At 38.6% G+C, this 25,356-nt stretch overlaps 1 protein-coding gene across 1 annotated transcript in view; it reads right to left on the reverse strand.

Moving 5' to 3' along the window:
- Positions 1-25,356, reverse strand: part of kcnma1a (potassium large conductance calcium-activated channel, subfamily M, alpha member 1a) — a 325,301-nt gene that overhangs the window by 140,466 nt on the left and 159,479 nt on the right. The window contains exons 4-5 of the mRNA XM_007898488.2: positions 15,812-15,905; positions 12,580-12,691 (exon numbers count right to left, since the gene is read on the reverse strand). Of these exons, the coding sequence (XP_007896679.1) occupies positions 12,580-12,691; positions 15,812-15,905 (206 nt within the window). The remainder of the gene's footprint in view (positions 1-12,579; positions 12,692-15,811; positions 15,906-25,356) is intronic.

A 25,356-nucleotide genomic window follows, 5' to 3' on the forward strand; every position in this document is an offset into this window, starting at 1 on the left:
AATTATTTTACTGGTTATTGTTCTGTCGAAGGATATGAAAGAATATGTTGTATCACTCCGGAAGCTCTATGAGGACATTTACAAAATCCACTCAAACAATGACAGGCTTTCAAAGTAATCTACCTGCCACTAATTCCCAAAGCTGGACAGGTCTAAACATCACCAGAAGTCACAAACCCACACAATAATACTTCAGCAAAGGTTTTGTGGAGAATTTTAAGAAGGTTGTGTACAAGGGCGAATCAGACCACTTCCGAGAGCAGATTTTAGGCCCATGTCCTTCGAAAGACAACATTGAAACACAGAGATACCCTTTCTTCTGCATCAGTCTTGCTATAGAAAAATAAACACTGAAGTAAAAGTGTTGTGATGGGTTTTTCGACTTTTTAATATCAGATACCAATTATGTTGAGCATGTGAGTCAAGTTGGAATTGGGGTGTCATGTAACCTACAAGGTATACAGTGGTTTTTTAATCATGTGACCTGGCATTTCTGCAATGCATGTGAGCCAATAAAAGGGCAGCCAATAAACTCTTGGGACTTTACGAAATCATGCTCTCTCAGTGAAACTGAACACACTTGACATGAACCACTTTCAAACCCTTGGTGAGATAAGTTAAAATACCCCTCAACCACTGATATTTCAGCCACTGATATTTGAGCCACTGATATTTCAGCCACTGATTAAGTAGACATGCCTTTTCAGGAAAGGTAGAGGGCAACACTAAGCTCCTAAGCTAGTTTTTAGATCTGTTTATATTGGAGAATGCTAGACTGCTACTTGGTATAATGCACTGCATCAAGCATTTTCTCATTTCCAAGGCATGTGACCTCTGGTCATCCTTGAGAGAGTCATTGCCTCCCAGCTTCACTCATTCCTCTCCTCCCACTCTCTCCCTCCAATCGGGTTTCCATGCTGCCCTTCCGTGAACTGTCCTTTCTTCCCCACATCTGCGCTATGACCGGCACTGCCTACCACCACCTCCGCAACATTGCCAGACTCCACCACTACCTCACCCCTCAGGCTGCTGAAACCGTCACCCACGCATTCATCACATCAAGGCTCGATTATGGAAATTCCCTCCTCATCGGCCTTCCCAACTCTTCCCTTCACAAGCTGTAGATCATCCAAACCTCTGCAGCGCGTGTACTCTCACGTACCAGGCTCCGTGAACACATCACTCCCACCCTTGCCCAACTCCACTGGCTCCCCATCCCTCAGAGGATCAATTTCAGGATCCTCATCCTCACTTTCAAGGACATCCTTGCCCCTCCTACCTCCCTGACTTGCTGACTCCCTACCAACCTGCCCGCTCCCTCCGTTCAGCGGGCTCTGGCCTGCTCCATGTCTCCCGCCCGATCCGCCCTACCATCGGCGGCCGAGTTTTCAGCCACTCTGACCCCACACTCTGCAACTCCATCTCACAGTCGCTTTGCCTCGCTTCCTCCCTTGCCTCCTTCAAGGCTGGTCTCAAAACCCTCCTCTTCGATCGTGCCTTCGGTTGCCCTCCCGCCTTTCTGTCTTTCCTCATCCCTACCCCACCATTCACCCATGCTCGGGTCCTGACCCTTGACTGTCTATTGCTTTGGGACGTCCTCCAAACGTGAAAGGCACTCTATAAATGTAATTTTGTTGTTGTTGTTGCAGTTAGAAAGCATTCTTTTTGTCACCTTTTTGCTTTTGAAACCCAAAAGGATCCTGCCAGGTCACCTAATTCCTCATAAAATTAATCCTGAAGATGATGCACAGAGTCTACGATGGCACTCAAGTGCTGTGTTGCTGTATAGTCAGAGGTGTCATTCTTTAGGTGAGACATTCAACCGAGGTTCTCTCTGTCTGCTCAGGTGGATATTAAAGAATCCATGACCCTATTGATAAAAGAAGGGTGTTTTCCCCAGTGTCCTGACCAACAGACCTCCAGTTAAATTAGTACTGTTTAACTGTTTAACTGTGCGGTGCACGCAAAGTGCCTGCTGTATTCACCAACAAATCAGTCACTACACTAAATTGTAATAACTGTGAAGTGCTTTGAGATGTTTTGATGTATTAAGATGCTTTATCAAATGTAAGGATGATTATAATGAAGGTATGTATCTGAGGCAAGCTGTTTACTACTCACGAGCAGGCTTAAGGGACATTATGATAGCAATATATAAAGAAGCAGATGTAGTCTCTTATCCTGTGAGTTTTGCTGACATCAAAGTCGCATTCAATTTGCATTATATAATCTAGGATTTCATACAAACCAGATGAACAGTCTCCATTGTCTCACACACAATCCATTTGCACCATAATCAGCACAATCACAAGTTTATAGTTGGGAAAAGAGGAAGAACAAATTATAACAATAATAATTATAATACTTGCATTTGATATTGTGCCTTATCACGTCATTAAACGTTTCAAAGCACTTTACAGAATTTACTGTAAAGTTCAGTAACTCTGTATTTTGTAGGCAAATGTGGTAGTCAATTTGTGAAGAGCAGAAGAGCAGATTGGAATAGCCCAGTTTTGTCTGGGGGATTGTTAGCCAAGACACCAAGAAAAACTCTCTTCTCTTTCGAATAATGACATGAGATTTTTATATCCACCTGGTAGATGGACGTTTAACATCTTATTCAGAGAATGGCATTTCCAACAATGAAGCACTCCCCAGCACTGCATTGAAGTGTCAGCCCAGACTGTGATTTTAAAGTCCTGACGTTGAGGGTTGCACCTGCAACCTTCTGACTCAAAGGAAAAAGTGTTACCAAATGAGCCAGGCTAACACCTCTTAAGAATATCTTCAAGATGTTTTCAAGAATCACAGAAAAACAACTTCTAAGTTAAGATTGTATTGAATAATTTTCAAATACTCTAAAATGCTATATAAATTGAGTCAATATATATCTAGATGGAATTTTCCCCCATTTGTCTGCTCTCCTCCCAACAGTTTGCCTTAACCTCAAATTCAAAACAGCATTCTCTCTGAACCAAAGCTAAATTTTCCACTTATGAGCAATAATAGGATCTAACACACTCTCTTAGCGCTAATGTTTTTTCTCCTTGACACTTTTATACTAACATTGATATTTTTATTATTAAAGCTTTAATATAGTCTATTCATGTTGAAGTTTTATGTCTAAACCATAGATTACATTTGATGAACAATTTATATCCAAAAAACGAAGCAATTGAGTCTAATTTGCAAAATTTGGAAGAAGAATTTATTAACAGCAAATCCCAGATATATCGCAGTTGATGCCACTCAAGTTAGTCTGATATCAGAATTCCAGAATTCCAGACCACACAATCAGGATTTGCCATTTACAAATTCTGTCGCCAGTCAGATCCCAATGTGCAATGCAAATCAAGCCATTTGATTTAATTGCAATTTGAATTAGTGTGATACAATGCCAGAGTCATAATTATTATTGTTGAATGCAGAACAAAGCCCAGACTGAACTGGTCAGTTCGTACTGCCAGTTCTTTTCTTGCAGATCTCTAAAGATTTTAATAGGGTTTGATGAGTACAATTCTTCAACTGGTGAAAACCTCACACATTTATATTGCCTCTAGAATTTGGAAACATTCCGAATTGTTCTTAAAAATGCCCATCTTAAAAATGACTGAACATTACAATGCATTTAAGCTGTTTGTTTAAAAACACCAACTTGCCATTGACCAAAAGGTGGAACAATACGGATTTTTTTAACAGGATCTCATTTGCAACAACAACTTACATTTACATAGCACCTTCCATATAGGATTTGGGATCTCAGAGTGTTGCACAATGTTAGGGTTTGACACAGAACGAGGAAGAAGAGGTGACCATAGGCCTGGTCAAAGAGGTAAGTCTTATGAAGGGATTTAAAGATAGATGAAGAGGGGGAGAGGCAGGGATTTCCAGAGTTTAGAAGTGTAGTGACTGAAGGCACAGCAACCAAGGTGATGCAGAGGGATAGGAGATACAAAGCAAAAGTATAATTCTACTTATAAGGCTTAACGAAGAACAGATTTGCAAACACTTGTTACAATTAGAAGTTTGTAAAGGAAATTCAGTGGTAAAAGGGTGTTCAACACAATATTAGCTATTCATAATGTGGGCAATATCAACAATCTGAATAAAGGGCAAATCTCTCTGCTGTGCCAGTGAGTTGCGACATCTCTTAAACAGGTGTGAAAGACCAATAACTCATGAGCGCTGCAGGGACAAGTGAATTATGATGATGTTTCGTACTGACAAATGAATGTTGGGAACTCCGTAGTGTTTATTTGTTAGGGTCCTGGCACTTGGTGAAGCCTTAAGCAGATTTCTCATGTATTTTCATACCTTTAAATTAGCATTTTATATTTCGCAATGCAAACACAATATCAATACTGTGGGCAGTAAAATCATCATTCGTAGAATTAGGATGAACGCATTCCATCAGTGAGGATATGGCTGATAAGCACTACTGTCTTTTTATTATTTAAAAAGGGTTTTGTACATGTCCCAGTACTTTTCTCCCCTCATTTAGAACCCTTCCATTTAGAAAAAGCTTTGGGACGCTACCCTGTATGAGGGGTGCTATATAAATGGAAGTTGTTGTTGTTGTTCCAATGCTATGCACCATTTTTATGAACAACAACAACAACAACAAGATTCGATTTGTAGAGCGCCTTTCACGTCAGGAGGACGTCCCAAGGCGCTGTACAGTTGGGTCAGGACCCGAGCAGGGGGGAAACGGTCAGGGTGAGGGAAGGGAAGGGAGGAAGCGAGGAGGGGGAAGTGTGCAGATCGTAATGAAAAATACTTGACCCATCAAGTCCATTCTTTCCACATAAGCATGTCAATCCATTGCATCTTGCATTCTCCCCTTCCCCCCATTTAATCTCGAAGGAAAAGATTATTCAGGTCTCTTCCTACCTTCTTCTCAGGACAATGTAGGAACAAAAGGACCATGTAGTTTTACATCCTATATTATACACCTTGACTAGAGCGAAATAAGAAAAGGCAACTTTGCACATCAAGTCGATTCCTTCTACCAAGACAATGCAAAATCTTGGACCCTATCCTATCTCCTGCGTACATCCTCCCTATTCCCCAAAGGCAAATCAAACAAATCTCCTGAATATCTATCCGCCGCTCACATCTTCACTAATCCACTCTGATCAGCTGCTGAGAAAACATTCGCTGGCACGACAGTCCCAAGGTCACAGCAACCTCAAAATTGTAAGTCATTCAGTCATCATTGCCTAAAGATACTTTTATGACCTTCAATCCCATTTTCATCCGCACATTCTTTTTTCTTTTTAAGAGGTGTTAATCAAGCATTTAGAGTTATCTTCCGCCTGTCTAAAAAAAAACTTCCAATCTCATGATCTACATAATGGCCATTCATTTTATACTCAAAGCCTTTAAGGATCGCACTTGGATCCTATAATTGAAGAAGGTAATTGGATCTACACTACCTCTTGGCATTTTAAAGGTCTAGATCATGTTTTCCCTCAACCTTTCTTTTTTCACTGACAAAAATACAGTGTAGTCTTGTGAGTCTTTTTATAACTCAGACTTCAGCACTCAAATTCTCCTCCTTGCTCTTCTCAAACACTTCTCCAATGCATCAATGTAATTTTAAAGAGAAGCTAGCTAACACTGCACAATACAATGATAAAAATAATAATAATAATATAATAATAATAATCCTTGCATTTGATATAGCGCTTTTCACGTCGGGAGGACGTCCCAAAGCGCTTCACAGAACACACTGTAAAGTGAATTGACTGTATATTTGTGTGCGAACGCGGCAGCCAATCGCGCACAGCAATGTCCCACAAACAGTCGTAGATTGAAAATGACCAATTTATGATTGTTTTTGGTTTTGGAGGGATTATTATTTGGAGGGATAAGTGTAGAATCACATATTCACTTCTTTTACATACCGTGAAAAGTTGATCAGTTTTCCACTGCTAAAAAGAGACCATATCTCCTCCATCCTATGTATCATCTCCAACATCCCATACACAGTTTTTCAAGTGTGGCTCACTCCTGATATACACAAGACCACATTTCCAGCCTGGTAAATATTTGTTTTCTGATGTGTTCATTAGGTGATTTCCCTTAGTCAAATACCCTTGAGATCCAACTTCTTATTTAATTAGTTTTGTTGACAACAGCTTCACATGATAACATGCTGTGCCAAAGAATGATAAGCTAATTCATGGTATCAATAACCAAACTCCCTCGATTTCCAGAAACATTATCAAAGAGATGTGGGAGCACAAGAGTCCTAGTCAACCTGTAATGTTCTCCTGCAACTCACAGTTGTCGATTACAGAGCATTATTATCAGTAAGAAGCAGTTTGCTCAGGTATAAAATTAGATAACCTTCACTATAGACTATTTATGCGGTAGAAGAAAAAGAAGCTGAACTCGAAAATCCAACAGAACTCCTTGCTTTTGCTTTTTTCACTGACAAAAATACAGTTTAGTCTTGTGAGTCTTTTTATAACTCAGACTTCAGCACTCAAATTCTCCTCCTTGCTCTTCTCAAACACCTCTCCAATGCATCAATGTAATTTTAAAGAGAAGCTAGCTAACACTGCACAATACAATGATAAGAGTAGAACAAATGTACAACAAAGTTGTGAAAAATTTGCACCTTGTTAAATACCCAGCTTCATTGTCTTGAACAGATAAAAGCTGATGAAAACCCTGTTAAGCATTTACTTCCTTTGTGCAACTTAAGCTTTGAATAGCCTATAGAGAAAAAAAATGAGCTTCAAACTGGAAAAGCTTTGGGGAAAAGGACAAGAGTAGCTTTGGTCTGGAGCATCTGAGAGGGAACTGCGGCAGCACTCTTGAATGTGGCGCAGGAACAATTCCAATTCACTGCCTAACTTGAAGATTTCACAACAAGCAAATACCACCACCTTATTATGAGATAAGCCATTATGCCACTGGCCTTACACTCCTGATATTTTCATAATGCTTCTCAGGCTAGGTTGTGGGATATTGACTGTAGTGCTCATCTCATTATCAATTGCAAAATGCTTGCCTCCCACAGATTGTTACAATACAGGGTGAGAACAGCACAGTAATTACAACAGTTTTCTTTAATTCCAAGCACCAACATTATTCCCAGACTTGTTTAACCCTGCCTGGCATTTTTTTATACTGTATATACAAAAAAAGGCTGCGATTTTTAATATTAAAAGTGCAGGTTTGGACATAACTGCCAAATCACACTTCTCCTCACTCACAAAGATTTAAAAAGAAACACGTTTGTCAATCATTACCATTTTTTGTTCTATCTACAATTTCCTCCTCTTCTCTCCTTGAAATGCCAAAGTGAGCTGGGACATGACTCCACAGGTACCAGATGTCCCGAGATGTTAATTTTCCAATTGTGAGTTCCTGCCCATTACTAAACTTAATAATAATGGATATAACACCTTATCACATCACAGTGATATCTCAAGGTGTTTCACGGTATATATTGCGAAGTGCGATCATGAACAGCCACAAAGTGAATGATCCAATTTTTGTAGGGAGGGGTTGACCAGGGCACGGGGAGAAACCCTTTTCTCTTTTCAAACAGTGCCATGGGATCTTTAACCTCCACTTGAACATGCACATGAGGCCCCCGAAGGCATGTTGACAGTCTATTCAACCATGGAAGAGATCGGAGGCGAAGCGGATTCCATCTTCAATCAATATTAACATAGTTTCCAGAAGGATTTGATGGCAGCGATTTAACAGTGGGAACTCTGTTTTTTTAATCTCCCTGCAACTGAGGCACAGAGGCCAACTATACTAGCCTTACACCTGAAAATAGGTTACTCTTATTTTGTAATGAAACACTTGATCTGACATTCAGAAATTATTCTCATCTCCTCTCTGCTCCCCTGTGATATTTTGCTTTTACAGTTAAGATGATACAAATCAGATTTAATGAGTTTCAGAAATAACATGTTCTGATGTTTACGAGCAGTACAAGCAATGCCCACTGCACAAAACAGCTACCAGGAGGACTAATCTATCAAGAAAGCAAATAGAATCCTAGCTTTCATAAACAGGGATGTAGAATATACAACTCATGAGGGTTTTGATAACAGTCAATAGGGAGAAAGTATTTCCACTGGTCGGTTGGCATCAATTTAAGATAGCAAACAAACAAACAAACAAAGAAGTTAGCAGAAACCTTTTCATGCACAGAATGGTTGGAGTACAGAATGCTCTGCAGTGGTGTTCGAGGCAGATCCCATATTTGCTTTCAAAACAGAACTGGACAGATATCTATCTACAAAGGAGTAAACTGCACGAGTATGGGGAAAGGGCAGGTAAATGGTACTTAATGGAATGTTCTTAAAAAAAGCATAGATACGATGAGCCAAATATCCTTCTGTGCTGTAAAAACTTCTGTGGTTCTGGAAATAGCAGTGATAGAGTGGTAGGATGATGACTGAGAAGTCGTAAAAATTTATGGAACAGAAGAAATCCAATCACTCCATCATATCTGTGCCAGCTCCCTCAAGAGTTGGTTCTTTTTAAGGTATTTGTCTTGTTCCCTCTTGAAGACCAATAAGGATTCTGCTTCAACTCCTGGCCTGGCATTCCACATCCTAACTATTCTGTACATGAAAAAAAATTCTCCTAACCTCCCATTTGCTGGTTTGGTATCTAACTTAAATTGATGCCCTCTAGTTTGTTGCACAAAAATGTAAGATTGTGTACTTTACACTATTAGCCCCCGATCACAATATTTCATTAATGACGGAGAGGTGTGCTGAGAGCAACTCCTCAGCTGAGAGCTGCTCACTGTCTTGATAAATCAACTGGCGAATGATAAATGGATACACAGGATATAAAGGGGGAAGAAAATGAACACTAAAGAAGCAGGGGAAAAAAAGCAGCCATTTACATGATCGGAAACTAAGTGAAAACCTGACCAATCAAAGTTATTTCACTTTACAGAGTGGGAAAAGTAAGAATGTTCAACACTGTTCATTTGGGGAAATATGACTTTTCAATTGCTTCAAAGAGGTTCATAAAAACATCACTAGGTGGCACCAAAATTGCATGAAACACATTTCAGCCAGCTCTATATTGGACAACACTAAAAATCTCAAGAGTTGGGAACTTTCATTTTTCTTGGTCCAGGGTGAGGGATTGGTGACCATCTGTGAACCTGATAGGTGCAGAAATACTTTGTTGTGCTTGATTGTCTCCATTTCCAGCCACAGTAAACTTACAGGTTCTGTTTACTAGTTCTGGAGAGTGAATTGAAGAGCAAAAAACATCTTACCAGGATGAGTCATTGTTAAGTTTCCAGGAGTAGGAACTGCAGAACACCAGTTATCCACATACCAATGTTCGTTTATCCACAATGGACACATACCGACACCCACCAGCAAAAAGTATCCAGTTGTGCGTATGCTCAAGGTTACTAGCGTTATGATTTCCCTGTACCGTGTGAGTAACTCGTGTCCCCAGTAACTGTCCACCACTGGCAAAACTCCAGTGGTGCACGCAACTTTGCTCATGGTGTTGCCTGTTGCCAAAGATAAATATCTACTGAGAACAAGTGAAAATTGCAGTGCCCAAAATTACCATCAAACACAGTGTGTGCCTGAAGTCGCTTACATTTTACACTGATATTTTCTTGCAAAATAAGATTTTTGTATCAGCTGCATGCATCATATATAATGTGCACCCGCATAATGAGAATGAAACGAGTTTGTGTACAAAATAACAGATTCTAAATCAAAACAGAACAGATTCTAAATGTTTGACTTTATACAAAATACTGTTCAAACCTGATCCAATCTCCGCCACATCTTGACAAATCGTGTAATGGAAAAATTAAATGTCAATTTCCTGACAAATATTATGCATGGATTTAATTTCAACACACTTTTGTTTTAACAGCTTCCACTACCTGCTGAAGTATCCAACAAATCACTTAACCTCTAGTGTATTGATAATACCTGGGGAGGGAAGTAAAGGATGTAGTAATTTATTTTTCCTCTATCGCTTGTTGCTACCCTACTCCTACACACAGTGACTGAGCTACCAGGTGAATGAGTCATTAGCCGCTCAAGAATATGAACATTTGATGATACATTCTCTTCAATAATTACTGCCTAGGTTGCTGGGATATAACATCTGAAGTGTAATGTTATTTCTCCCCCCACCCCACTTGAATAAATAGCTTTAGCATCAGTAATATGACAGCAAATCCCGGGAGTGGGATGTCCTCAACTCAAACCTTTAAAAAATATCTGAATTTACAAATATACTCAAGTCATATTATTAACAGTTACTTTCTATTGAGTGTTCAACTTCTAGCGCGGCCAAAAGCTGATGTGCAAATTGAACACCCATAAGAGAACTAATTTAAGAATGAAATGCTTTTCTCATTTCTATCGACACATTAGACCTATGAACAACACATTCATTAGGATTACTAGAAGTGGAGAAACAAAGAGCGGCTGATATCTAGATTATATATCACAATGAGGAGTATGATTGTGAGCTGCAGGTTCAATTCCACAGAAGACAACGGTAGGATTTTATTAAAGCGGTACACAGGTCAAAAAGTGGCACTGCTGCTATGGTCCTGAGAACGGATTGAAAGTATAGCGTTGCCACTGAAAGAAGCTCTTTATTTTGATAATTTTGCCCTCCTGATGATCGGTTGGCTTTCTTTGCAATGCGGCATGGCTTCAACAATGGAGGGCAAAAGTAAAAGCTCACATTTTTTTTCTGAATCAGTTTCATAACATTTCAAGAAGACAATAAATAGCTCCTCTACTTACTTGCACACAGCAATTTTTAATTTTGTTTAATTATCTCACTCGCTTGTTCTGGTTGTGGGCGAGTAATTAATTAGAATTGAAACACACGTCTCCAGGGTGATGTGGTTCATTATCCCACAGCACAGTGTGATGGTGGCACACAGGGACCATCCTACAGACCTCTCTTCCCCTGCACCACCTCCTGCTCTCAGCCCTCATGCTTGGAAGCATTTATAAGAAGAAGCAAGATAGTTCCCCAGAGAAATAGAGGATAAAGTGTGTGACATTTAGTTTTGTTTAATTCTGAGCAGCACTAACAGAACCGTGGAAGCACTTTATCAGATAGCTTCTTCACTGTATTAGGTGCAATGTGCAGATAGACCAGTGAAGAGGTGGCAAAAGCACTCTCACAAGTTTAACACATCCACAACTTGCAATTGGCTGCTTAAATGGGCCAATGTCATCTGCTAATTTTGTTCCATGATGACCTACTTGTGAATAGAGACGAGGAGTTAACAACAATCTGACACAGTTGTGTGCTGAGCAAATTTGTTAAGACTTCTTTGATATGAACAAGGATCAAAAGTAGATGCTTTAAAAAAAAGGAAAAAGAGAAAAGAACAACAGTCACCAGGATCAGATAACCACTATTTAAGCTGTATCTTGTGGTTTTGGATGTCATTGCTCCCTTTAACTGTTTCTCAGTAACTCAATTAGATTTGCCCATTTATTGACACAAACACACTTTGTGGTTGACATATACTGTTGTGTCCTCTGATGGTAACCTCTTGTGAAGTGTAATGGGCTCTTAAGTTATGGCTCACTTCTGTAATATTGGAAATATTAATGAGAGTTATTAAAACAGTCTGTAAGTACTTACTGTTTGTGCATCCGAGAGAAAGCAGCAGCTTGATGCTTTACCAGATCAACTGACAAGAAAAAATACTCCCACAGTTTGCGCTTTCCTCTCCCCATCCCTCCATAATGTAAAATTGCAAATCAACATTTTATGTTACAATGAGCTATATTAGATTAAATACACAATTGCACAAAGAACTACCCAAGGTCAACAAAGATTGATCAGCAGTCCAGCAAACCAGGAAAATTGGTCACAGCTCATCAACCACTTTGATTAAAGTCATAATACCACCTCCCTGCCAATGAAAGACTGGAAGAAGATCAATTTTAAGTAACCATTGTTGCAGCTGCCATTTTAGCAACCAGAAGAGCTTGAAATATTTTCACGAGACAAGAATCACAACATTTGAACCTTTTCCTTGCACTTCAATCAAATTCTGCTGTTGCTCATCTTCAAATATTTTGCTTGATCCACTAAAAGGTCAGGTAATTTATGGACCCTGATGACATGAATTTATGAATAGATTTCCCATTTGCGCCTGTCAAGGACAGTAAATTTATCAACGACTAAAGAATTCTTTCTTCCCCTCCAGCACCACCCCCACTCAAATGTTTCCTCGTTAAAAGCGTGAAAGAGGTTTAATACATGAGGGAAGAGAAGGTTACAGGTGAGGAGAATAGAAGAGGTGAAGAATATGAACACAGGCACGGACTAGATGGCTCCAATATCTGTTTCCATGCCGAATCACTTTATGTAACTTTCTATGTAGGTTACCTACACAGTCAAATAAGTTTCAGGTCTAATTTCTTATACGGTTCCCAAAAAGATCTTCTCATCTGCTACGCAAGTATGTGTTGACCTCGGGTCACTCTTTGTGCATTTCGCCACCTCAAAATATTTATTCAGGACTTGAGTGTACTGGAACTTGTGTGTGAAAAATAAAGAAGTGCAACTTACCCAGCCAACTTCTGCTCAAATACACAGACACAAACACAGGAGGGACTGTGAAGAAATCTACCACGGAATTCACTTCCAACCAGAACCATAGTTTATCATTCGCTGCAATAAACTGCAAAGGAAATGAGAACATAATTATTTCAGCATTATCTCCTGCTAGATTGATTGAAGTTTACCTATAACTACTAGGTCAAATTAACTTGATGAGAGTATTAAACACTTGATAAAACTTTACAAGTGAAACACTTTGAAATTTGAAAATTTTATTTCACTATCTTTGAGCAGCATTTGTCAGCTTTGTATGCTTATGGTTAAAAAATAATTGTCTCTAACAGGAAAATGATATTTTAAAAGTCACTGGAAATATATTACCATTTGTATTGTATCAGACCCCATTGTATGGAACTTAACAACACTTACTGGAAATCATGACATTAGGTCTCAAACCAAAAAGATTTACATCAACCTAAAACTTCCCCCAAATTTGTATTTAGTCTTCAATTGCAAAACAAAAGCATTTTTTCTTTTAGATTTCCAATATACCTACCAGGGCCCAATCACAACTCTCATTCCCTGCTTCCACAAACAGTACAGATTTCTAGGCACTGACATGCATAAGAATACTGTAATTCTGAATTATTTATTAGCAGCTTGGCTGTACAGCAGGGATGCTCCCACCGCTTGCAGGTTTTGGGAAAGGCAGGAGGAAGAGAGGAGTTTCTGAGAAAGTGGAAATACAAATGACTTGAATGGAAGATGGAATACCACCCAATTTGCCTGTCTCATCCCACTCATCAGCTACGTAGTTGTTATTGTACTTACTATTTTGGTTAATCAGCTTTTCATGAGGGGAAAGACAGAGTAAAATTTCCACCAGAGATGGAATCTAAACCCAGGTTATTGTTTTCAATGAGTACATTTCACTGCATATCAAATGCAGAGCCCTATGTGTTATGGATTATGCATCAATCAAAGACTTTGGCTCGTTATACTCTTTTGATTGATTATCGATCCTCAAATGATGCTTCATAAATGAAAATTGCCCTCCACAAAATGTGATTTGGAGAAGAGGAAGATTATGAGTATAGCATACGAGTGAAGAAATACAGCTAAAGATTTGACGAAATATTTACAGGCATTGTTTCTTAATTATATTTACCTTTGTTACTGAAAATAACTATATGATGCACATGAGAGTTCACCTTGGTTGCAAACCGAAAAGATACCTAAATATGACTGCACTGGCAATACATTAATTGCAGCCGGGCATTTTGTTTTGCTGGATTTAACAAGCAACTTGCTGCTGCCAACACAAGCCCATTTGGCTCACTGTCAAACACTTACACATAATGACTTTTCTCCCATTCTTTCCTGCATTGTGATTGACTGTTGCTGAATAGGCAGAAATGCATCTTTTTAATAAGACAGCCTAATAATGCTGATGCATCCAGAATCCTTAAACTGCAGAATTCTCCACACATACTTTTACACAGTAGTCATTTAAGTGATAAAAGTATCCATGTACCATCAATCTATGAATTCACATCCAACAGAATGGATCTGTGAAAGACCAACACTCATGATGTCAGGTTTTTCTCCTCCCTTCCAATTCCCTCCTCTGCTAGTGGGAATTGGAGGCAACAACAAAAAACAACAAATTTACATTTGTATAGCGCTGGAGGACGTCCCAAGGCGCTGAAACAATCCAATTCTACATAGAAATCTGACCCAGAACTGAAGCAACACATACCACAAGCCTGTGGTGGGCTGATTCGAATGTCATTTAAATCTAAGACTTAAACCTCACCACTGGCTGTGAGACAAGCATCTTAACTGCTATGTAACATAGCTGAAAATGCAGGTCCTCATTTACATTTTTTTGTTTAAAACAGTGAGCTAAAAATAACACAGAAAATATCCTTTTATCCCAAAGATATCAACTGTTAAACACAAGCTCAATTCTATAGTCAGACTGCACAGTATTTCAGTTCACTGTTTACTGCAACAATCACAACCCAGTCAAACAATGAACAAAATCATTCATTAGTTATAAATTGAGTCATACGATGGAATGGACCTAAAGGAAATATCTTGTAGCATGATATAGATATTACATTGATAATTCAGGAAAGATATATAATGCGAGATCAGGGTATTGGTACCATGTTGAATTTCATATCTGTATTTTTTAAGATCATGTTTCCACAATTAATCCTCACGTGAATTAGAGCAGATAGGGAAAAGGCAAGTAAATAAGACTGAATGGATTGCTCTATCAAAGAGCCAGAACAGAGAATCTCCCTTCTCTTTTTGAATAATGCCTTGTGATTTTTACTGTCCACCAGAACAAGCAAATGGGACCTCAGTTTAACGTCTCATCTGAAAGATAGAACCTTCGACATTATTGTGCTTTCCCATCAATGCATTTCAGTGTCAGTTGAATATGGGAACTCCAAGTCCCAACATGGGGCTTGGGCTCACAACCTTGTAACTCAGAGGCAAGAGTGCCACCAACTGAGCCAAGTTTAAAGGCTGAACAATGCAACAATAAACAAAATTACATTTGTATAGTGCTTTTCATGTTGGGAGGACGTCCCAAGGAGCTGGACAGACAGAGTTTCGTACCCAAGCTGGGGATCGGGGTCAGGGAGGGTGGAAGGCAGTGGGGGGAAAGCACGGTCGAAGAGGAGGGTCCTGAGATGGGTCTTGAAGGAGACAAGGGAGGGGGCGAGGTGGAGGGACTGCGGGATGGAATTCCAGAGGGTGGGGGCAGAGTGGCAGAAGACCTGCCAATAGTGTGGCGAGTGAGTCGGGAGACATGAAGCAGGCCGGAGCCTGCTGAGCGAAGGGAACGAGCAGGATGGTAGGGGGTTAGGAGGTCAGGAAGGTAGCGGGAAGCAAGATGATGGAAGGCTTTGAAGGTGAGGATCAGGATGTTGAACTGTATTCTCTCTGTGATGGGAAGCCATTGGAGTCGGGTGAGGATGCGGGTCCACTTCACCCTCATGACTGAACAACCATTATGAAAAACAAAATTACAATGAAAAGCATCACTTTCAACAGCAAGGATTATAAATAATAACATCCTTTGAATTTAATATAGGGCCTTTCATGGCAGAAGGACGTCTCAAAGTTCTTCACAGGATTGACTGTTAATTGTAGAAATTACACTAGATTTTGTGTTCATAATGACAGTTGGAATAGAATTTACAGTCTATGAATTTCTACTCACCCGAAGTCCAAAGTAGAGCAGGAAGAATACGTTGAATGCCATGTCAATTTGCAATGTGAAATCTTTGTAGAAATCCTGACAGGATTCTATTGGGCTAGTAAAACACAGGAAAAGAAAATGTTTATAGCGAGCTGTAAAAATTGGCAAACTCAAAAATAAATGATCATCACATAATGAAATATTTCCAGTCCTCATTCCACTCGTCATTTCTTAAATAGAGACAGTCTTCATCCCTTTACTTGTCTAGGAAACTATTTCAGTGTTAAGTGTACATGAGGGGAGGGCATCCAATATCAGGAATACCATCAATGCATCAGGGTTACATAGAATTTGCTGTAAAAGGAACATGCAGAAACAGAACTGAAAGCAGTAGCTAAAAATGTCAACCGGAATTTTTTTGGTCCTTGATTAACCCTTAAAGAACTGAATATTTAAAAGTCCTTTTGAAAATTGTCCAAATATACAATCCATTCTATATTTGTCAAAAAATACTGCCAAGCCACTGCAGTTTGGACTTAATATGAACACATGCTTAATTCACTGGAGTGACTATGCTAAATCTTTGCAAAAATTGTACAGTAGCAGTGCTTTAAGGGTTACAAAATTCATGCAAGAATATTTTCTCTATGAAAAGCAGCCATAGCAAATACTAACATATAATCTCTTCTTGTTTAAAATCAGGCACCAGGAATTGACAAAATGTGTAGTTCAAAAACATTCAATTTGTAATAAACAAATTGCAATTACAGTTCTTCTAACAACCTCTTTTTACACAAACACATTTAGATCTGACCACCTGTGTAAGTACAGATTGGAGGCCCCTAACCAGATTCTTTAAAATAAATAATTCTTTATATTAATTCAAAGATTTAAAATATTCAACTTTCAAGTACACATGCAAACTGATGAACCAGCTTAATGCACGATCAATACAAGAATTAAAACAGAGATTAACAATGTTTTTAAAGGAATACAATTTCATCATTTTAGAAATAATTTTATATTGTAATTATGGATGCCTATTGACAGGACTAGATCAAAGCACAAAACCTGCAGCGCTTCCTTTCATTTTTGCTGACATGTTGCTGATGCACATCACAAGGACTAAAGTTGTGAGTGTATCACATTTATGAGAATTGCCTCGTACATATCAGGAGCTCACCTAGTTTAGAGTTGCGCTGTAGTGAGTATTTATTCACCTTTTTAATGGAATTTAAATGGTTCAGTTGCTTTATAAAATGGCAGCGCGGTGCTCAGTCAGTTCTGGGATTGCATTGAAGTAGAAACACTTCCAGCAACTGAAAGTTAAAGCATTGAAACTGTGATGCTTCAAGCTGGAATGGATGCAACGGAAAGAAACTCTTCTCAAGTTTCAAAGAGGAAGCTCAGAGCAGGTCTGAGATTGGCTATGAATCAAAAGAATTGAGATAGGTCTGTTTTTCTTGGGGGTCTCTTTTACATTTATAGAAATATTCCCCCTGGACTATTTATATCCAGGGTGTTAGCCGATGTGTGCACTGATTAGAAGCATGGGACAAAATTCAAAAAGCTATCTTTATAATGGACAGAAGGTTATTAGTCAGACAGATGTGTTTCACGTCCACCTGTAGTGTCTCACAAATCAACTAGGAATTAAAGTGCAAAATACTTTAAAATACAGGATTTTGCTCATCAAACAACCACATTTCACAAAGTACAGTATGTCAACTTCCAGCAGAAGACTGAGCTTGCATGAGACAACTAACTGCTAAACGTACAGAGTACTGAGTACCTGGCAACTCCAACTCCTTTGAATTAATGCCCAGAACTAAAACGTGCAATCTACAACTAGCATGCAAGAAAATCTCTAATTTCAGCACCAAGCAAATATGATCGGTGGGGTAGAGGGGGTGGGGGTGGTATTGAAATAAGCAGTCTTAGGATAGGTATTGTACTATGGATGGTACTTTTCATGTTGAAATTCAAAAACAAGTTTTGTTAATTAATTAGGCTCTATAGAATTAAGCCACTGGAGAATTATGCCAAGAGAACATGAATTAGATTAATTGGTAAAAGGAGTTTCTGTGCCATTATGCAATTCCACAATAGAATGGAGTCCAGAGGTCCCAGGCTGCAGCAAAGCTCTGATACACCACCAGAATGCAGGAACTTTTACAGTTGTGCCCTTCACAAATGCAACGAACAGCTGATGTTGTGGTAACAAAATATCAAATCAGGAAAGTGGTAAATATAATTTTTCAGAAAATAACCTTGCAAATCTTGAAAATGTGTTTGGAAAGGCCCAATATTGGATATATATTCCTTAAGGTTTGCTAGTGATATGTAAAGGGCAGTGTGGAGATCATCGTTTTCCTTCTGTTCTAATTTAAGGCACGATTTTAAAGTATTTAGTTCAATAGATTAATCAAGAGCAATGCAGATGAGGTACAAGACAAGTTTAAGTTTTACTTATTTTTGTGGTGTTTAGACATATTTTTATTGTATAAAACACATTTATGTATATTGCAGAATGATAACTCTTTACAAAGTACAAAGCCAAAGTCAGACATTAAGATCATTAAGGATCAGTTTGGTCCATCTGACTTCATCCCTCCACTCTACCATCCTCCCATTACAGAATTAAGCTGTCCTACCTCAACCATTCTACCTGGTAGCCTGTTCTGGGCATGAATTACCCTCTGGATAAAGAAAAACTTCCTTGTATCTGTCCTGAAATTGCCCTTTGGAGAACTTAAACAACTGTCTGTGTTTGAATAACATAACTCAGCAGGGAAATACTAATCTATTGTAGAGCACTATAAAAATGGCTAACCATGTAGCCTGTCTTGCAATGATAATGCCTTTGATTACTGTTTCATGGCACATCCCTCCTCGGAGCCACTTCAATCTCATGAGACCACACCGCTTAACTCCTCCCCTCTCACTTTTAGAAATCTCAACCCTGCTAAGAAGAAACTAAGTTTAAAATTATCTGTGAGACGCAGCTCATGTTTTTAATCCTGTAAAAGATTTGGTTTATCTCCAGTGTATCAGCAGTGCACTCAAGTTTGTAAATTAGAAGCACAGAGTTGTTTAATATTCCTTTTTAAATTGTATTTCCTCACGATTTCTGCCAGGTTATTGCTGTCCATTGCTTATCTTAAAATGTATGGGCAAATTGTTTTCTCTCCCTGTACAATTGTAACTGAATTTGCATGTCATCAAAAATAATAATTTGCATTTATATCATGCTCTTCACATGGGATTGCATTTTGGAGCACATTACAATGACAGGGATGGACCGCAAGCATGTGGTTAGGGAGAGGAAAGGGAGAAAGTGAGTGGGGGCTTAGAAGCAGCCAAATAGGTAGGCTTTAAGGTGGTATTTACAACACAATACAATTGACATTTAGGCTGCTTCAGGAAGATGTCTCTTCCTTCCCCCCGCCCCCGACCCCAGCTCGGGTCTGAGATGCTGTACTCTGTCCAGCGCCTTGAGATGTCCTCCCGACGTGAAAGGGGCCATACAAATCTAATCTTGTTATTGTCTCAAAGTGCCTCACACTGCTAGCTGGGCACTGGAGCTACCTATTTGAAGTTAGAGTGGAGGTGAGACAGATGGTATAGCTAGGGAGTTCCAGTGGTTAGGAATGTGGAAGCTAAAAACTCAGCCACAGTGGTGCAAGGGGGGTGGGAGACGTGCTGCAAGTCCAATTTAGCTGAATGAAGGAGGCAAGCAGAAGAGTCAGGGAGGAGAAGGTCACAGTGATAGGAAAGTATTAGGATGTGAAAGGATTTTTGGTGAAGAGGAGGATTTTGAAGATAATCCGTCAGGTCACCAACAGCCAATGGAGCCTGGCAATAACTGAGTGATGGGTGTGCAGAGGTTGAACATGAGTGAGAATGCAGGTGGCAGAGTTTTAACTCGAGCTAATGGATGGTGAATCTTGGTAGTCCAGCGAGAAACATCTAGGTGAGAGGTAACAAATGCATGAATAATAAGAAGAATCATTAGATATGAAATAGCACCTTTCACATCATGTCAGAAGGATATCTCAAAGCACTTCACAGGATTTACCATAAAGAATTTTGTATTTTGTAGGTAAACACAGCAGCCAATTTATGCACAGGAATGCTGCACAAACAGCCATGAAGTGAATGACCGATTGTATCTGAGGGATTGTTAGCCAGGGTAGCAGGCCTCGGATTATGTCTCATCTGAAGAATATCATCTTCATCAATGCAGCACTCACTCCCTCTCATGCACCTCCAGCACTGTATTTGAGTGTTAGCCATGACTGTGAGTTCTAAGTTTTGATGTGGGGCTTGAACCTTATTTCTCAGAAGAAAAGTGCTACACATTGAGCCAGGCGGACACCTGAATTGTGGGTTTCAGTGGCATTTGGGACCCCATTAGGACAATAATTAAACTTTCACACTCTTCCAATCCACCCGAGATGGAAATTGCAGGAATAGAAATAATGCACAAAAAGGAAAATAGAACAATAGATGTCGGAAGCACAAAACGGATAAACCAGAGAACATCAGTATTTATATTAAGAGGTGGATAAGTCCATTCTTAGAATACAATCTTCACTTTCAGGAATGTCTCAATGTTGCAAGGCCTCAATCCTTGTGCCTAGTGTTGCATTCAAGTAGAAAAAGGCACATAACATCTTAAATGCTCTAAAGTGAGCAAGTATTGGAAAACACAGAGATCCCAACAAGTGCAGATTCAGAGGTGACATTGGAGTTCTGGACTTCAGAACCTGAATATCCTTTTTTTTAAAAAAAATCATAACAAAAAAAATCAAAGACAAAATGAAATTAGATCATTGCAAGAAGCCACCGAAGACAAACTGACATAAATGAGATTAGAACTGGAGCTGATTATTTTCTTTATGGGCCAAGGTTGTTCAGAGTTTTAAGGGATTTAGTCATGTCTGATGATTTAATGGGCCAAGTTGAGTTATTTTCTCCTTTTCTACAAGGTACTGTCTTCTGGACATGAGCTAAAACAAAGGTAAAGTTTACCAATGGGCGGCACCCAGGGTCAATGTGTTAATAACCTAAATGTTTTTTTGCAGCACAGTACATACACTGTTCAAGGAAGTGTGCTCAATTATACCAGGGGTGTACTGTCCTATAGACCAAACTACAAGATGAAAAAACGGTTGACTTCCAAATCAACTACCTTCTGAAGTCACATCCTGTGCATTGCTCGCAAGAGTAGGAAGCATTGCTAAGATCAACAAGAAGGAATGGACATCAATAGCACATGCCTGCACATAGTTCAGTGTGTAAGAAATAATATTCATGGTGCTTCATGTGCATAGCTCACAGGAAATGATACGACAACCTGATAACCCAGAAGCTTTCTCACACCCCACATAACACAGCTGATGCAATATCCCACTTAGTCGACCCAATCTATAAGAAGGTTTCCTTGTATAAACAAAAATAAACTGAAGTGATGCAAACCTTTTCAGATAAAAACCTTTTCAGAGACACCAGCATTGAAATATTTTCCAAGACTATAAATCAGTAACTTACAGTAATGCTTATACTGGGAAATCAGTACAAATATATTTGAATTATTTCAGAACAACAAATTTACAATGGTGAAGTTGCCAGCACCTTCCCTAAAGTTGTATCTGCCCCACGTAAAAATGACTGGTGGTTCTGCTTGCTACATCAAGGGTAGCAATGTGCAGAATGGCCTTACTCCTCAATGCCAAAAGAAAAAACATCTCAGACATTTCAGAATGTAATGTCTTTTCCTTGATCTGTCCTCAGAAACAATTTTAAGACCTGATCAGATGGAAGAATGGAGCTATTACCTTCCTTTATAAGAAAGGTCTTTGTGCAGTTGATACAGCATTTTCAGCAAAGATTTGGCAGAAAAATAAATATTTAGATACCATATTTAATCAAACTCAAGCCTTTGTGTAATAAAAATCATACAAGCCGAGAAAGAGATACAGTACATTTCTCTGGGAATTGATTATTTCCACACAGCCCTCAATCTTGCTGTGGTGCTGTTTTAATTGGGTGGAAGTCATTTTGCAGAACAGTCAAATGAAGTCTTCTTCTCCCCCACCCCTCCCCCTGCTCCTACATAAAAAACCCACAAATTGTTTGTAGTACACTTCTTATATGGATTTTAATTGATAAAGAAATGCAATAATCAGACAATAAACCTTAGCGATAGGAAGGAAAATGTTCACATATTTGTATTCATGTCTAAGGAACAATAATAATTATTGTTATGATTATTATGTATTACTAAGGAACCTCAGTTCTGGCAATTAGAGCACATTTCAATTTAAGGGCATTCTATATCAGTACCTCAGTACAAACATTCTCATGGAAAAGTATAACATGACTGAATACTGGTAAAAATGGCTTTCTATTCTGCCTCAGGAACATGGCTTTACCATAATCTGCTGCTTGATTACCATGGTGAGCATTTTCACTTCCCATTCCAGCCATCCTTTTAGCCTCTCAACGAAACTGCTAATGTTTGACAAGCCTTTGAACAGTTGTATTGTTCTATGCCCATAAGAATGGGATTGAGCCTGGCCATGCTCATTTCACTTTGAATCCTTACAATCAGACTTCCATTTTTCTGTTCAGGGTTGATTAAATCCCAAACTCAATTGTGCTCAACATAGTATGACACCTTGTCCTTGGTTCTTACATTTCAATTACATTTGTAAACTTAAAATGCAAATAGAAGAATTATTATAATGCTTTATTGAAGTATCAAAGTTTTTATAATCTCTGGAAATAATGACTTATCAATATCGCTTGGTTTCAAAACATAAGGACATTTCATTAATGTTGTCATTTGATGTACCTTATGAAATGAGAACAACTTTTAATAGCATAATTTTTAGCAATGCTTTGCTTTAATACTGCTTTTTCATTGTCTTAACACATTATTTGAAAAATGGAAATACTTTTTGATATCATTATTCAATGTCTGTTTGTTGTCAATCATTTCAGAAATATTTAAGTATCCGCAGTATCCACAATCATAATAAATAATAAACAATGGAACAATACATGTATTACATAGGTAATACAAGCTTCTTCTTTGTAGCTAACATTACAATATACTTGCAATTTTGACTTCAAATATGCAACCCTGCCTAGTTATGTTTCTTTTGTCTCCAATTTCAGAAAACCATGTCTAACAAGAAATTCTATCAAAAATTTGAGTTAAACATATTTATGGAATTTCCTAACGAGGGTGAAATTGTAGTGATAAGTAAGCTCCTGAAATGCAAATTGTATTCCCCCCCTCAATAACCTTGATTGTTTCATTCACCACAACATTATGTTATCACATCTTAACATATGAAATTGTCCATGCACAGACACTCCAAGAACAGCTGACAAAATAATAGGCATTAACAAACCAAACGATAACATTATTTCAATGTTGGCATTGAAATGTTGGCATTGAAATACAGCTTCCATAAAACAGCCAGGAAGCTTTTAGATGTATCAGGATTAATAAGAGTGAACATGAACCGTTTTTACAATAATTTATAGCTCATTGCAATGTTTCACCAGGTTTCTTTTGTAATGCTCATTTATATTCCTACTTTGCATTAAGTCACACCTGGGAACCTACCCTGAATGATATAAATGTAGCATTTCTATTAATCTGTTGGCTTTTCTTGGAGTTTGATATCTTTGGCTACGAGGAGCAAAAGGTATGTTTCTAAATTATATGGCAATTAGAGTAATTGCTCAATGCAATGCACTGACACATTCAAAAAGGAACAAGATTAATAAATGCTGTTATTGCATTCAACTAACATAGAACCAGGCTAGCGATGTTGCATGCACAGGCAGCATAGGCATTGGCTAGGATTGGTCGGGGAAGCAATGGTTATTATCATGCAGTTAGTGCATGGCTTTGCTGCCATACAGTAAACCTACATCAATGAGCCTGGAGTGCGTCTCCTGGGTAAGACATGATATGAAACAGGGCTTGGTTAGTACAGCTGTGATCAATTTAGGGCAAAATGTTCCTATGAAGATAAATTTCTGTACCATTAAACGTAGTGTATAAACACTGTCACATTACAACTACTGCACTGCAAATGTCTTTTATGTTTTTTCCCCTCTCGTATACTAGAGGGATCAATTTTGTTAAGAATGGATGTCTGCATTTTTATGCAACGGCCATTTATTAAGTCAAACCAACAAGCGATAGTCCACAAACTAAACGCGACACATGTCGTTATCCATCAAATCTTTGTATGTACTTACATACCCTAAATTATTTTGTTTAAATAGCCAATGTACTGAAAGTGAGCTCCAATATGTACAAATGTATCTCTTGTAGTTAACCAATTTGCATATTTGGGGGCTGAAATAGAGCCCCACTAGTTTTCCCCTCCAGCAAATGCTTCTTTCTCGCTAAGAAAAGGTATTCAGTGATGTCTGACAAAGTTGATTTCCTCTCTCTTTTAGCTTACCTATACGGATGCTTCACATTTCAAACAGCAGAAAACTGATGACTAGTTGAATTTGTATCACACTGTTAGCAGAATTTACAAAAACAAATGTTGATCCATTTGACCCATTTTCAAGCAGCCAAAACCAATTGCAAATAGATATCTAACCACAGGAACAATGGAACAGAGAAATAAGGTGAGGTCATTAAGCCCATTGAGTCACCAAACTTGTGGCAACACTTTTCGGTTCAGTTCCGTCTTTTTCTTTCTCTCCCTCTTTCTTTCTCTTTCTTCACATGGAAAGCAAATCTTCATTACGATCTTCAATCCACCCAACATCTTGGGACGTTCTCCTGACGTGACAGACGCTATACAAATGTCCTTTGTTGTTGATTTTCTAACTTTGAGATGTTCTTTAATTAAATACGATGTATAAATGCAAATTACAACTGTATTACAATTTATCTGGAGCAACTCCAATCCAGTCTGACTGTGATCTTCAGTGTTTTTTCTCTAGGTGCCTTACAATTTAGCTCTACTACAAATGCATATTCCTAGCTGACAGAGCCTTCCCATTAGACAAATTATACTTCCAAATCAGGGTTACCAGAACAATGTTTATACTGTATATTTAAAATAGTCTCCCATTCAAAGAAAATTAAGTTATGAATGAGTGCCTGAAAATCAGTTTCATGAAATGCCACTCTGTCTCAGGAATCCCATGGTATAGTACAGCATGCTGATCTGCCACAATCAATCACCTATGATGAATGCAGACACAGAAAACTCTGCTCAATCCATCTTGCTTAAGGCCATCATTTATCGAGACTACTCCAAACACAATTGTGTATTCCTAACTCACGGCTGTTTCATATTGCAAAATATTCATATGTTTTTAAGCCTATGAAATCAGTTTTTCTTAAGTGAACTTCACACACACAACTTTGCAAGTAAACCTCATACTTTGCCCTTTTTTCTGTGCTATCTGGATGCTTCCTCTATATATTTAATTTGTGCTGTGTAAGAACATTCCAAAAATGTTCAGACACAATTAAACATTTTGAGGTATTCATTTATCCCCAACATTAATAT

This window comes from Callorhinchus milii, unplaced genomic scaffold (assembly GCF_018977255.1).
Source record: "Callorhinchus milii isolate IMCB2004 unplaced genomic scaffold, IMCB_Cmil_1.0 Scaffold7, whole genome shotgun sequence".
Classification (NCBI taxonomy): Eukaryota; Metazoa; Chordata; class Chondrichthyes; order Chimaeriformes; family Callorhinchidae; genus Callorhinchus; species Callorhinchus milii.